Below are 15,366 nucleotides of genomic sequence, written 5' to 3'. Positions count from 1 at the left end.
AGAGTGAAGCATGTGAAATGGACAGACAAAATAAGAAATGAAGTTGTGCTAGAAACAGTGGGTGAAGAAAGAATTATGCTGAAACTGATCAGGAAGAGAAAAAGAAATTGGCTAGGTAAATGGCTAAGAAGAAACTGCCTACTGAAGGATGCCATGGAGGGAATGGTGAACAGGAGAAAAGTTCGGGACAAGAATACATCAGATGATAGGCAACATTAAGATATATGTAGTGTATGCAGAGGCTAAGAAAAAGGCAGAAAAGAAAGAATATTGGGTTTGCAGTGAAAGACCTGCCCTTGAGTAGAAAACTATGAATGAATGAAAACTTGTCTATCGAAATAGCATACTGGACCTAGATTTCGAGCAAACATTATCCTATAAATGGAATCTGAAATATTTCCGAAATATTGGAGAAATTAAATTTGCATACACGATTGTATATCTTAAATACGGCTGCAAAAGGGTATCTGTCGGATACAGGGGAGAGAGCCATTAATCCTTCCCATTGAAGGCTTTAAGGAACCAACCTGGACAAATACCCAATGTCCCATCCCTACCTTCCCGCGGTGCAGCTGTTAGTAAGCATAATTTTACAAGCTGAACTAAAGGGAGGGGCTACTCATCCATTAGCACTGGTCAGCTTGATGAGTTAATGACTGAATTTGGTATAATTTTCCTCTATCCAATACCTAATTCCCTCTTTACCCTTTCCTATCCAGTCCTCTGACTGAACTCTTACTTTCTTCGACCCCAACGGCATTAGAGCATTCGAGGCCTAGGGGTTCATTTCACTTCCCTTCCTCCTCTTTCTACTTTTCTGTTCCTAGTGCTGACCTGCTATGGCACTAAAATCGTCCTCCAGTGGCTTAAGGAGGGAAAGCTGGTGATCAACAAGATCTCCCAGCTAGGCCCAATGGACCCGTCGACCAACAGCAGGTGTGGTCCTCCAGACATTCTGGGGGTTGTGTGTGAATGAAGTAGCCACCAAAACGTTAAAATATGGTGTTCACTTAAATCGGCTACACCTTGCCATTTTCTTTAGATTGGCAACAGGCCATGATTGTTTGGCCAAACACCTACATAGAATTGGAATATATCAGTCCCCTAACTGCCCATTGTGCAACTCAAACCAAGAAATGGATTCAGAACACCTCAAAATCTGTGCTTCAGTGGCTGGTCAAATGATAATATCTTTGAAAAATATTGGAGTGCAAGAGGTCAAATGACTTTATTGTCAAATGCCTGGCATTAGAAAACAACAACATATCTTAAATACTCTCTGCATCATCCACAGTTAATTCCCGATTTACCACGAAAATCGTCTGTAGCTGCATTTAGATTGGCAACAGGCCATGATTGTTTGGCCAAGCACCTGCATAGAATTGGAATATATCAGTCCCCTAACTGCCCATTGTGCAACTCAAACCAAGAAATGGATTCGGAACACCTCAAAATCTGTGCTTCAGTGGCTGACCATGATAATATCTTTGAAAAATATTGGAGTGCAAGAGGTCAAATGACTTTATTGTCAAACGCCTGGCATTAGAAAACAACAACAACATATCTTAAATACTCTCTGCATCATCCACAGTTAATTCCCGATTTACCACGAAAATCATCTGTAGCTGCATTTAGATTGGCAACAGGCCATGATTGTTTGGCCAAGCACCTGCATAGAATTGGAATATATCAGTCCCCTAACTGCCCATTGTGCAACTCAAACCAAGAAATGGATTCGGAACACCTCAAAATCTGTGCTTCAGTGGCTGACCATGATAATATCTTTGAAAAATATTGGAGTGCAAGAGGTCAAATGACTTTATTGTCAAACACCTGGCATTAGAAAACAACAACAACATATCTTAAATACTCTCTGCATCATCCACAGTTAATTCCCGATTTACCACGAAAATCATCTGTAGCTGCATTTAGATTGGCAACAGGCCATGATTGTTTGGCCAAGCACCTGCATAGAATTGGAATATATCAGTCCCCTAACTGCCCATTGTGCAACTCAAACCAAGAAATGGATTCGGAACACCTCAAAATCTGTGCTTCAGTGGCTGACCATGATAATATCTTTGAAAAATATTGGAGTGCAAGAGGTCAAATGACTTTATTGTCAAATGCCTGGCATTAGAAAACAACAACATATCTTAAATATTTAATTATAAAATACATGCTTTTTCTCCTTGTAACTTCTAAAAATACTTACCATTCAGGATTATTATTGGGGCACTTTCAGGTTAAGGAAGTAGAATCAGAGAGAGTAATGGTAATAGTAAAGGTCTTCTTTTACAACCATTTGTTTCCTTTTCACATGTTCTCTCAAAAGTCTCATTAATTTAGCTTAAGATGAGATCTCATTAGAACTGGATATTAACTTCACTCAAAATGCCTGCAAAACACTGTCATGACCTTCTTGTTCAAATTGCCCAAGACAACCACAGTCTATATTTATAAAAGCTTAATAATGGAGGGAAAGGTGAAACAATGAACTGTAAAACTGCACTACTACAGAACTCTGTATTGTGTAAAAACAAAATTACCTGTACACATCAGTCTTGAAAAGTGACATTTCATAAACATGTTTCTTAATGCCATTGTAAATAAATACTATTAATCATGTGACATGTATAAAATTTAATTATCAATCCAAAGAATATTGCGACTCCAGCACCAGCTTTAGATGTATTACAGACAACTGAAATGAAATACAAAAGTGTTAGAACAAAAAAAGAGAATGGAAGTATTTCAATTTTTATTTATAATAGTACATTATGCAACGAGCCTATAATGGTAGTAATTATGACGCCAGTATCTTTGTCTATGAAACGAGCGCAAATAATTTTCATACGAGCGTCTTAATTACCTTTAAAGGCAAGTTTCATACAACTTTTTATGCTCGACCATATTTCTAACTTGAAATTATTCATAAGTATTCATGTTATGGTTATCTAAGTGAGGAGCAGAAGTGACCTTCTAAATTGTGAGATGTGCGCAGACGCGAAAGTATTGATTTTTTCCGAGGAACGAATGTCATTGACCTTGATATAATCTAGAGAATAACATGAACATTAATCTTGATATAACCTGGAAATTGATTTAGAATTGAAAAATGAGATGACAAATTGAATTTGTTTGAATATTATTTACAATTAACGCTAATTATTATAGTACCAGAACATAACCTTCTGCGACAGTATTGGATTTCCAGCCTCCGTGACGTTTCGCTAGTTGTCTTTCGATTGCATATCCGAGAATAATCGATACTTGCGATTATATAATGCTACAATGGTGATTTCTCATTGGCTGAACAACTGAACTATAATGAATAGGTGTACTTTAATGAGGTGCATTAAAGGGCTACTACCAGGTGTATAATTACTACAATTCGGGATGGTCGAGCATAAAATAATTTATATGAGTAATATATGAGGAGCTCACAACCAGAGTGGACCAAGTCCACCAGTGGTCAATTTGTGGATTAATACAATTTCGGATGAAGAAAACTTAGATTTATACATTGCCATAACAAACCAAGTCCATAACTCATTTGTTACTCCACAGAGAGCAGCATTTTCTATGGAAGCTGAAGGTTGCTAAGCATGAGCCAGGAACTTTAAGACTCAATTTCTCAAAATTATTCCAGAAGGACTTGGTCCACTCTGGTTGTGAACCCCTCATGCACGACAAAAGATGTCACTTCATATTTTGCAAAATACAGGACTATTTTAGAAACCAAGGAAAGGTATTGTGACTGAAAAATTGCAGGGTCAGGATGTTCAATGAAGTATAAAAATAAATTATGGTTTATTTAATGATGCTCACAACTGCCGAGGTTATATCAGCATCGCCGGTGTGCCGGAATTTTGTCCCACAGGAGTTCTTTTACATGCCAGTAAATCTACTGACATGAGCCTGTCGCATTTAAGCACAATTAAATGCCATTGAGCTGGCCCGGGATCGAACCCGCAACCTAGAGCTATACCAACTGCGCTACCCAGGTCAACCCAATGAAATATGAAGTCTGTGCAAATAGTTCTGGAATGTTTGAAATAGCGTGTCAAAACGACCTCTTAGCAAAGTCGGCGAGTAATGCTGCCTAGTGATATCTTTTTTCTTTAAAATAATTTTTGCCACTTCATCCTTCTGTGTTTAGTCATTGCCCTGCAACTGTTTGTTTACATTCTTTAAGTGCATACAGAGTGTGTTTTGCAATTTTCAAGATGACAAAATTTCATAAGCAATATGAGAACATTTAACTTAGGGAGAATGTTTACAGAGACCTGTAAAAAGACGAAAACAGTTTACCATATCGTCGTGTGAATGCAAGAACTAGGTAACTCGAAATTTGCGTTTTTTAGTTACCTCTTTTATATAGCAAAAATCGCACAAAATGTAATCCAGGATCTAGGTAACTGATTGAACGATACCAGCGACATCTATTTTCCAATATAATAAATAGGTAAATGAAAATGAGAGATATTTCTTAGGGCGGAATTCATAGTCATCACTTATAAATGAGTGAACCCTTAAGTGGTTACTTATACTCATTTCTAATTCATAGTTGTCCCTCATTCACATAATGAGTGATTACTTAAGTGAGCTGATCTGTACCCTTAAGTGACCACTCATTTTCAAAATGGATACTGAGAATGATTTTGAGAATTTTATGGAGTTTGTTGAACGAAATGAGGAAAATATACGTGTCCCAAAAAGGTATATTAGAGACATGGAGAATCCTCTGGAAATGTATAGTGAACTGGAATTTAAGAAGCGATATCGTTTTCAGATCAATTCGAAGTTGTTGCTCTAGCCAAATTCATCGTTATTTATTTATTTATTTATTTATTTATTTATTCACTTACTTACTTACTGGTACTTATTTATTTATTTATGTCTATAACAGGGCAAAACCTCAATTACAATAGACAGTACAGATCGCTAATATGTTTTCGCGGGATATCAGCCGAGTTAAGATTTTGGAATGCTCCAAACTTTCGACTGCTATCTCTGCAGCCATCTTCAGGGAAGTGATGTCCGAACAGAAAGTCGAAAGGTTATATCACTTATCGGACATCACTTCCCTGAAGATGGCTGCAGAGATAGCAGTCAAAAGCTTGGAGCATTCCAAAATCTTAACTCGGCTGATATCCCGCGAAAACATATTAGCGAACCAACGCCAAGAAAGCCTCAAATCATACAGACAGTACAGATATTTGTTAAAAAAAACATAGAATTGCATATAACATGAAAAAAGAGATAAAACAGATACAAGTGTAATTACAAATTAAAAATTAAAAAAAAAAAAAAAAACAAACAAATAGATACTACCTAAATAAAAGACACAGATCTAGATATAAATGAAAAATACCAAATAAAATAAATAAAAAAGAGTTAAGTATAGATATCATAGCCAAAAATGTAAAATGTAGCTATAATTGGCAAATTATAGGGTAAATATAAGACTATGTTAATAAATTCAATATACAGTATTATATAGTAGGCCTAATAGGCTTAATTTATTTATTTAAGAAATTCACTACTACAGAACATGTGTTCCAATTATTAGGATATCTGATTATAACTATAACTGACATGCAACTAGAATTTAACATATCATGAAACTATTGCTGTATACGAGTATAACTTATTCAGTACAATAATATTGATAACTCGTTGTTATAGCAACTCCACATGTAGAGCTGCTTTCGATTAGTTCAATGAGAGTCAGCTTTTGTTATGACGTCATGTCCGGCAGCTGTAAGTGAGCACTCATTACGTGAAAATAAGTGTTGTCTATGAATTCGGAATTGACTTAAGGGTTCCCTTATTATAAGCAAACACTTATTACTTAAGGGTTCACTCATTTTATAAGTGACGACTATGAATTCCACCCTAAGTGCAATAAATAAGTAAATAGGCAATGTCACAAAATATGAAAAATCAAGTTACCTAGTTACCCGCCTAATGGACGCACCCCAATTTCAAACATAAAAAAAAAAAAAAAAAAAATCTGTTGTAATAGACACATGTACTGTTTTATATACAGTATTATTTTGTACATAGGAATTTTTGTTACAAATATTTACTTACCTGAATATGTCTTCAATTGGGAGAGGAACGTGTAACCCATTATAAAAAGAGAATGTGTTTCTGTACCAATCTCTCCCCATATTAAGCTTGGAATCATTAAAAATTTTCCACAGTTGGAAAGAACCAGAGCTTTCCACAAGATGGTATTACTGTAGTTCTGTGGTTTAGACTTTGGATGAATTTTCCACCGTATCCAAGTAAGAATGTATGTGAAGAAAAACAACATTGCTGTTCCTGCAAAGATTCAATAAAACAGCTGAACTCTTACGTTGCATTGTCTCACATGTCAGAACCAAGTTTATTATATTAAATAACTCTTCAGTTTCATATCCTACATATCTTTCTCAGGACGCTAGTGTATTGGTTTCTTGGCTGCATTTAAAGTAATTGTGCGGGATTATATTTTTATTGCCAACTTTAATTTATACTCGTGATACTGTAACAGTTTTAAAATTATACAATGATTCAGTCTCTCTTTATCTTAACATGTACATCAAGGTATTGGCAAATGAACTAGGCCTATATCTAATTTTCATGAAGATCTTGGATAAGAATAATGTTACACACATTATCATAACATACAGGATAAATAGATCTCTCATCTTTCTGTCCTTGCCTCATTTTTGTTGTTAGAATTGTTCTAACATATTGTACATTATATCACTAAAAGTAAAAAAAAAAACAAACAAACAAACAAACACAGATAGATATGCAATAACTTATAACTCATATTAAAGAAATATGTGTATATACATACAGTTTACTATAGCCTACATATGGATTTAACATGGGAAATTAATTACTTGTAAATACTATCCTCCTTGTATGTTTCACGTCCACACCTGTGGAGTAACGGTTAGCGCGTCTGGCCGCGAAACCAGGTGGCCTGGGTTCGATTCCCGGTCGGGGCAAGTTACCTGGTTGAGGTTTTTTCCGGGGTTTTCCCTCAACCCAATATGAGCAAATGCTGGGTAACTTTCGGTGCTGGACCCCGGACTCATTTCACCGGCATTATCACCATCTCATTCAGACGCTAAATAACCTAAGCTGTTGATAAAGCGTCGTAAAATAACCTACTGTATGTTTCACAGGAAAATTTTATAAGAAAAAATGCTAAGGAAGTAAAAAATACACTGAGATGCACTAACAACTATTTTATTTTCTTAATAATTTCAGAGGAACTAATTACAATTCTAAAACATAACTTGGATTTTACCTTTCCTAATGTATCAATAATAGTGGTGGTGCATCCTATGCGTTCAATGGTTCAGAGAACACCCAGGAAAAACAATTTAATTGTTCAAATGAATTTATTTATAATTTACACTATCATTCTTTGTTTCTTGACCGTCTTTAATAAGTTTACTTGTGGTTCTGATGTATTACTGTCATATGAAAATCTATGAATTGCAGAGATCGAATACATGCTTACGAGTTTCAATTTCTTCTCTGAACCTCGTCGAGCCAGCTTCTGGACTTGTGTGTGGGGCAAAACGTAAGGGAGGAATGCTGCAGGGGGAACATTTGCATGCACTGGTAAATAGACCAGCACACTGCACTGAGTGCAGCTGTCCTGTGACACAATAGTGAGACAGCCGACACACTATGGTGGAAATATAAGAATGGTCGTTCTTGGTGTTTTAGTGTTAATATATTCATCTATGAGTGTGACCAGTATTCGTTTCCAAACAAAATTAATAGTGTTCAATATCTTTTAAAAACAAATTTTTCAGTTTTAATCTTGGAAGATAAGTGTAAAATAAAGAAGCTTGGAAGGCCGTTACCTCAACTCAATTTAAAGCAAGCACAAACAAGCCGAGGTAAGGCATTTTTGCAGGGCTTTTAATGTAGAAATATATGAAAGAAACAGCTGGATTTGCAGTTGTGAATCAACAATAAATTATTTTTTGTTTCCAGTGCCTACTATTTGCTAAGGGTAAAGATACGAGCTGGACATGCACTGGTGTCAGATTTAAGGCATTTGACACAGAAAATTAAGAACCATGAGGAATCTATTGCTCATAAGCAGGGAAAGGATTTATATGTAAATACATATTTACTTATAAAGCTAATATAATTTATATTTTGCATTATCTTTATGTTTCACAATATGTAGGGTTGAAAAATCCTACTTTTATTTTCCATATTTTTCCATATTTTAGAGTTTAGTACATATTTTCGTTAATTTCCATATATTTTCCATATTTCATATAAAACAGTCCATATTATATTAGGTTTAACAATAAAACAAAACAAAATTCCATTAACTTTTAAAAATACATTTCAACAATAGAGATTTAAACACATGTTCAGTAATCCCTTTAACATCAGAGTTATTTGAAAATTAGCAGTCCTATCAACAATGGGAAAGTAAGTTACAAAACTGTATTAATTTAATTTAAAATTTTTAACAGACTTCAGTTGTGCAGCTCAACAGTTAAATGCCAGTCAGAGTACACATAGGTTCAGTTTTGTAAATCATACTATAAAGACGGTAAATATGCCAAAAGTACGTCATTCAGTCAATTTAAAATCAAAACTAACAAGTTACATTTCAGAATTTAAAGAAGATGGTTTATCAACTGACAATAAAATATTATTTTGTAATTTGTGTCAGTGTGCAGTATCATCTACACAAAAGTTCCTGGTGCAACAACACATTACAACTAGTAAACATCAGGCCAACAAACAACTAAATTCCAAGCAGAGACAATTGTTTTTAACACAACCAACAACATCGAATGTAAGATCTGAGTTTAACATCGACCTGTGCCGTTCTCTCATCTCTGCTGATATTCCTCTCTACAAACTAAAGAATAAGGTCTTCAGGGAATTCCTTGAAAAATATACTCAACATACAATCCCGGATGAGTCAACACTTAGGAAGACGTATGCTCCATCCATCTACGATGAGACAATACAGAAGATAAGAGATGAAATTAAAGATAGTTCAATTTGGGTTTCCATTGATGAGACTCCCGACAAAGAAGGTAGACTTGTTGGTAATGTAGTTATCGGTTTGTTAAGTGAACAATATTCTGAACGAATTCTTTTACATTGTGATGTTCTAGAAAAGTGCAATAACAAAACTATAGTTAAACTGTTCAACGAAGCTATGGGTATCCTGTGGCCAAAGGGTATTATGTACGATAATGTGTTATTCTTTATTAGCGATGCTGCCCCTTATATGGTCAAAGCTGGACAAGCATTATCTGTTGTATATCCTAAATTGACTCATTTTACTTGTGTGGCGCATGCATTTCATCGTGTGGCAGAAGTGGTCAGAGACAATTTCCCTAAAGTAGATTTGTTGATTCCATCAGTGAAAAAAGTATTTCTCAAAGCTCCCAGTAGAGTTAACGTGTTGAAAGAAATGTACCCTGAAATTCCATTGCCACCAAAGCCAATTTTAACTAGATGGGGTACATGGCTAGAAGCAGTTGAATATTATGCCGAACATATAGACTCTATTAACAATGTTCTCCTTGCATTGGACTCTGAAGATGCAGTCTCAATTGATACTGCGAAAACAGTTACCTGTGACATAAGTGTGAAGAATGACTTAGCTCACATTCAGCATACATTTTCATGCATCATAAAAACGCTCAAAAGTCTCCAAAATAGGCACCTTTCACTATCTGAAAGTTTTGAAATTATAAATAGTACTGTGGAACAACTGAATCGTGGTAGAGGTAAAGTTGCAGATGCAGTAAGAGCTAAGGTGGACACTGTACTTTCAAAAAACCCTGGATATGAAGAACTACAAAAGGTTGTTGCTGTGATGAGTGGTGAATCAACAGTGAAGATTAACTTGGACTTATCCCCAGCAGACATTGTGAAATTGAATTATGTACCAGTTACTTCTTGTGACATCGAACGCTCTTTTAGTCAGTATAAATCTATCCTCAGAGACAATAGAAGAAGATTCACTTTTCAGCACTTGAAAGAAATGTTTGTAACCTATTGTTATGGTAACAGACAATAAAAATTGTGTTTTGTTGAAACTACATTGGAAGATAAGGTACGTCCATTATATTTTTTGTTTAGTTTGATTAAAATGTACCAATATTTAACGTACATAGTCATTTTTTTATAATTTTAAGTCCATATTTAATTCCATATTTTGGTAAAAATAACTACATATATATTTACATATTTCATATATTTTTAGTCCATATAAATCCGTTCCCTGCTCATAAGAATACTTGTCCTTGGAAGAATAGAAATTAGGCAACAGCTTAGCTCAGCTTTCAGGCATAAATTAAAATACAGAATAATAACGCAAGGAAAAATTGCTATGTTCTTTCAAAGATAATTCTTCTTCTTCATCATCATCATCATCATCATCATCATCATCATCATCCTCAGGCTCATTTTAAGGTAATTATATACTTTAAAGAACTGTAATATTTTTTTAATTTTTAAGAAATGAGATATTGTTTAAATTGTTGGAAAACTATGTAATATCATAAAAGTAGTGAACCCCTTATCATTTTAGGTATGAACCGCCACTGATCAATAATGTTATTTAATATTGTGTTATTTCTGCCATGATTGTAGGACAATTTCTGATTTTATACAAAACTGACTGAACATTTCCAGCAAACTATGGACACCTGTTAATTCTACATAACATGCACAGTCAACAAAAGTCGCAGCACAAACATGTTACATCAATTTTTCTCCTACTTACCTGCAATTGTTTGGAAACACATAAAGTAGAAACTTCCTTCTCCCTCAAAAAAATCAAAATCCGATTTATTAGCTGATTCAGAAAGTTCTGTGTTTTTATTTGCTGTCCATCCTGAATAAGCTTCAAATAGCACCAATACTACAGCTAATCGCCAATGGTTCTAAAAACAAACAATTTCAAACACCAAAGAATAATAATAATGTAAGTTATAATTAGGAGAATGAATGAATGAGCAAACGAACAAATGAATTAACAAATGAACGAACAAACAAACGAATAAATGAATTACAACTTTAGAGTATGTTGTATCTTACAATTTTAGAAATAGTAATACTGGTATGTGGTTTAAATTTTAAATTACAGATGTTGCTATCATATTTTGAATATGGTGAAAATTAGCTATGTACACTTAATATTTTCTAGTAGTCATCACTGTACTTATTTACTGGCTTTTAAGAAACCTGGAGGTTCATTGCCACCCTCACATAACCCGCCATTGGTCCCTATCCTGAGCAAGATTAATCCATTCTCTATCATCATATCCCACCTCCCTCAAATCCATTTTAATATTATCTTCCCATCTACGTCTCAGCCTCCCTAAAGGTCTTTTTCCCTCCGGCCTCTGTAACTGAATTTATCTACAGAACCCCAAAAACAAAGCAATAACAGAAATTCGAACAAGAGAAAATAATTACTCTACAATGGATCCCCATGTAGGGCTGTTATGGAAATGATATGGCAGATCAACTTACAAGAAAAAAGAATAAAACTTTTCGAACTCAGCAAAACATCACCATTTCATTTTACCTTATCATTTCCTCACAACAAAATCTCAGGATAGTTTCGAAACTAGGCCTAGTAGAGATTTGCACACTGGCACTGCCATTTTCTCTGCACTGACATGCAGTGAAGAAAACTAAACAAGTTAATAAATGAACGTTTAATTAATAACATTCTTCCATTTCTTCTTAGTCGTACCACTCATCCTTAAAGCTTCAGCTCTCTTGTTCATCAACCCATTAATCCCTCTCTCTACCTTGACATCAGCTCAGTGCACAACATTATCTCCTCTTCAGACAACAGACTGATATGAGACAGGGTTCTGTGATAGGGTGGAAGAGGTAAAATGGGAGTGTTGGAACAGTAGACGAAAATGAGGGAAATGTAAATGGGAACAGAAAACAGATTAAGGCAGATAAAGATGTGGAAGAAAAGGAAGGGAAATGACTCTTTTCTATAATTTCACTGTAAATAAAGTTTAAATATAAAAATATTAACTCAAATAATATGTTGTTGTTATTGTTTTCTAATGCCAGGCGTTTGACAATAAAGTCATTTGACCTCTTGCACTCCAATATTTTTCAAAGATATTATCATTATCTGAGAGTATATTGGCTAGTTCAGTCTTCTTGGCTGATGTTATACCACCAGCATTCCATTGTAAGATGTTTAGTTGATTCTGTACCATTAAAGTAGTCCCCGCCTGGAGATCCGATTGAGGGACTATTTTACCTCAGGATAATTTTACCTTAATGGTACTCATTTCATATTAGAGTGAAAATGGCAAGTTGCAGCCGATTTAAGTGAACACCATATTTGAACGTTTTGGTGGCTACTTCATTCACACACAATCCCCAGAATGTCTGGAGGACCACACCTGCTGTTGGTCGACGGGTCCATTGGACCTAGCTGGGAGATCTTGTTGATCACCAGCTTTCCCTCCTTAAGCCACTGGAGGACGATTTTAGTGCCATAGCAGGTCAGCACTAGGAACAGAAAAGTAGAAAGAGGAGGAAGGAAAGGGAAATGAACCCCTAGGCCTCGAATGCTCTAATGCCGTCGGGGTCGAAGAAAGTAAGAGTTCAGTCAGAGGACTAGATAGGAAAGGGTAAAGAGGGAATTAGGTATTGAATAAAGGAAAATTATACCAAATTCAGTCATTAACTCATCAAGCTGACCAGTGCTAATTGATGAGTAGCCCCTCCCTTCAGTTCAGCTTGTAAAAGTATGCTTACTAACAGCTGCACCACGGGAAGGTAGGGATGGGACATTGGGTATTTGTCCAGATTGGTTCCTTAAAGCCTTCAATGGGAAGGATTAATGGCTCTCCCCCCTGTATCCGACAGATACCCTTTTGCAGCCAACTCAAATAATATAAACTCCTGTTTAGAAGATAAACTGCTATTATAGGAGTTACCTTACAAGTATGGGATTCGAAAAACCAATCTATCTTTTCTTCTAACCATAAAAATAGGTATCATATGTTAACAATATTCACAGTAAAAGAGGTATACCCCACCTGGAACAATGAATTGTATAGAATGTGTCGATAAGCTTGCTCATTCAGCAGCACAAGATCTATCATAACAATGACAGGATCATATTCAATGTATTTATCAGCCACTTGATGACACTCATCCTATAAAAAAAGAGACAATTACAACTATTTCTGGAAATGCAAACTTTTTCATATCTTTGCTAATCAGTCTACATAAAGTGAAATGAGGTAGGGTATGTAACAAAGTATTACAATTGAATGGTGACAAAGAATAGTATGATTATAACAGAATTCAATGTTTTGTTTTGTTTTGTTTTGTATGGAAATTGCAGTAGTATATTTTTACTCCATATTTTTTACTTTTATCTAGAGGCCAACAGCATAGCTCAGTTGGCTAAGGCGACTGTCTGCTGATCTGGAGTTGCGCAAGGGCGCGGATTCGATTCCCGCTTGGGCTGATTACCTGGTTGGGTTTTTTCCGAGGTTTTCCCCAACCGTAAGGCAAATGTCAGGTAATCTATGGCATCATCTTGCTATCATGAATCCCATCGACGTAAATAACCTTGTAGTTGATACAGCATCGTTAAATAATCAAGTTTAAAAAAAACATACAAAAAATCTTTACCTGCTCGACATAAAAGTCCATGAGGCAGAAAAAAATGTTGAATTCTTAGTGTATCACGACTGTACATAGTAATCTATAAAATTTCAAATGGTATGAATGTTTAGAACAACAAAGGCTTATGTCTTGTTTCGAATACATAACTATAAGAAACAGACAGGTCAATATAAATGCTATGTTACATTATAAAGAGATACGCAACTGAAATCCAGAATCTAGAATGTGAAACGTTTTATATAGCAGTAGGGTCTATAAAATATATTAATGAGTGAAAAAAAAAAAAAACATATTATTTCTGATTAATTATTATTTTAAAATTTGTCTCCAAATTTATATAAGAATTTATTAAAGTAAGATTAATTTTGAAGCGAATTTAATGTGTTGGTGAAAGTCTGTCTCATTATTACAACAGACTAGCAGTCACTTTTTATAAAGGGATTAGAGATTACTTACTTACAAATAACTTTTAAGAAACCGCAGGTTCACTGCTGCCCTCACGTAAGTCCGCCATTGGTCCCTATCCTGTGCAAGATTAATCCAGTCTCTATCATCATAATCCACCTCCCTCAAATCCATTTTAATATTATCCTCCCGTCTATGCCTCGGCCTCCCCATTAGAGAATACTATTCCCCGGAAAGTTTATGCGAAAAAATATTTCTGCATAGTTCACTAAAACATAAGTGACAAGCGAGCGAGGTACCACCGTGACAAGGTTAGAATGGGTTAGATGAGGGACATAGCTAAGTGACATGAGACTGAGGACTGTGACAAGGTCAGATTGGGTCAGGTAAGATGATAAAATTGACAGGAAACTGATGATTGTGATAAGGTTAGAGTGGGTTAAATGAGGGACTAATTATGTGACATGAGGCCGAAAACTTTGACAAGGTTGGAATGGTTTAGATGAGATAGCTAAGTGACAGGAGGTCAAGGGCTGTGACAAGGTTGTCACTTAGTTATCCCTTCATCTAATCCACTTTAACCTTGTCACATAGCGCTGCTGTGTTGTGGCTTTTGAAGGTAATGTTTACCCAAAAATGACACAAATGTATGTCAGGCCCATTATCCCTGTGTTCCAAAACTACAATAAAATGTTATGACAAATTAAAAGCGCAATGTGGTGTCATTCAATGAGTACAGTTATCTTAAATTTACAATTCCAAAATAAATATGTGGCAACTTACAAATACTTGTACGTAACATTACACTACTTACACAGTGTATTAATTTTAAAACAGTCGGACTGTACTTCTTAAACAGTTCTTGTACATTACTCCCACAATTCACACACGTATATAGGTTAGACATTACCAAATTTCAACTTGTAATTCATATATTTAAGCAATAAATAAATTATATATCTCTAACCATATCTGGTGTATATAATCTATCTTCAGTTTATTCTTATTATGTACTTAATATTATGACAAGAATTGTTGTTCATTCTACCATCTGACTTAACCTTCTTTCTTTAGATCCCACGCGTTATACCTACAGCTCCAGCTGCAGGCAATAATCCATGTTTATATGACACCAAGCTTGCAACCTACAAAAATAATACAACATAATATTAAGTCTATATTCTACAAATTATTGTTACAAAATAACCTGAATTATATTTCATTAAATTATATTGATATTAAAATACATATCTTTCGGTGTTATTTTTATGC

The 15,366-nt window shown here is 35.0% G+C and overlaps 1 protein-coding gene across 7 annotated transcripts in view; it reads right to left on the bottom strand.

Annotated features, from left to right (window-relative positions):
- The window catches only part of LOC138704550 (protein phosphatase 1 regulatory subunit 36-like), a 74,454-nt gene that overhangs the window by 26,849 nt on the left and 32,239 nt on the right, over positions 1-15,366 (bottom strand). The window contains exons 1-2 of one of the 7 annotated variants that reach the window (XM_069832568.1): positions 15,143-15,281; positions 13,092-13,211 (exon numbers count right to left, since the gene is read on the bottom strand). In XM_069832568.1, coding sequence (XP_069688669.1) covers positions 13,092-13,211; positions 15,143-15,145 — 123 coding nt within the window. In that variant the 5' untranslated portion in view covers positions 15,146-15,281. Of the gene's footprint in view, positions 1-2,215; positions 2,400-13,091; positions 13,212-14,908; positions 15,282-15,366 lie in introns of those variants that run through there. The other 6 variants (XM_069832570.1, XM_069832571.1, XM_069832566.1 and 3 more) reach the window with 6 other exon arrangements.

This window comes from Periplaneta americana, chromosome 8, assembly GCF_040183065.1.
Source record: "Periplaneta americana isolate PAMFEO1 chromosome 8, P.americana_PAMFEO1_priV1, whole genome shotgun sequence".
In the NCBI taxonomy this organism is placed as follows: domain Eukaryota; kingdom Metazoa; phylum Arthropoda; class Insecta; order Blattodea; family Blattidae; genus Periplaneta; species Periplaneta americana.
The sequence above is the reverse complement of the archived record's forward strand: the minus strand, read 5'-3'. Positions and strand labels throughout refer to the sequence as shown.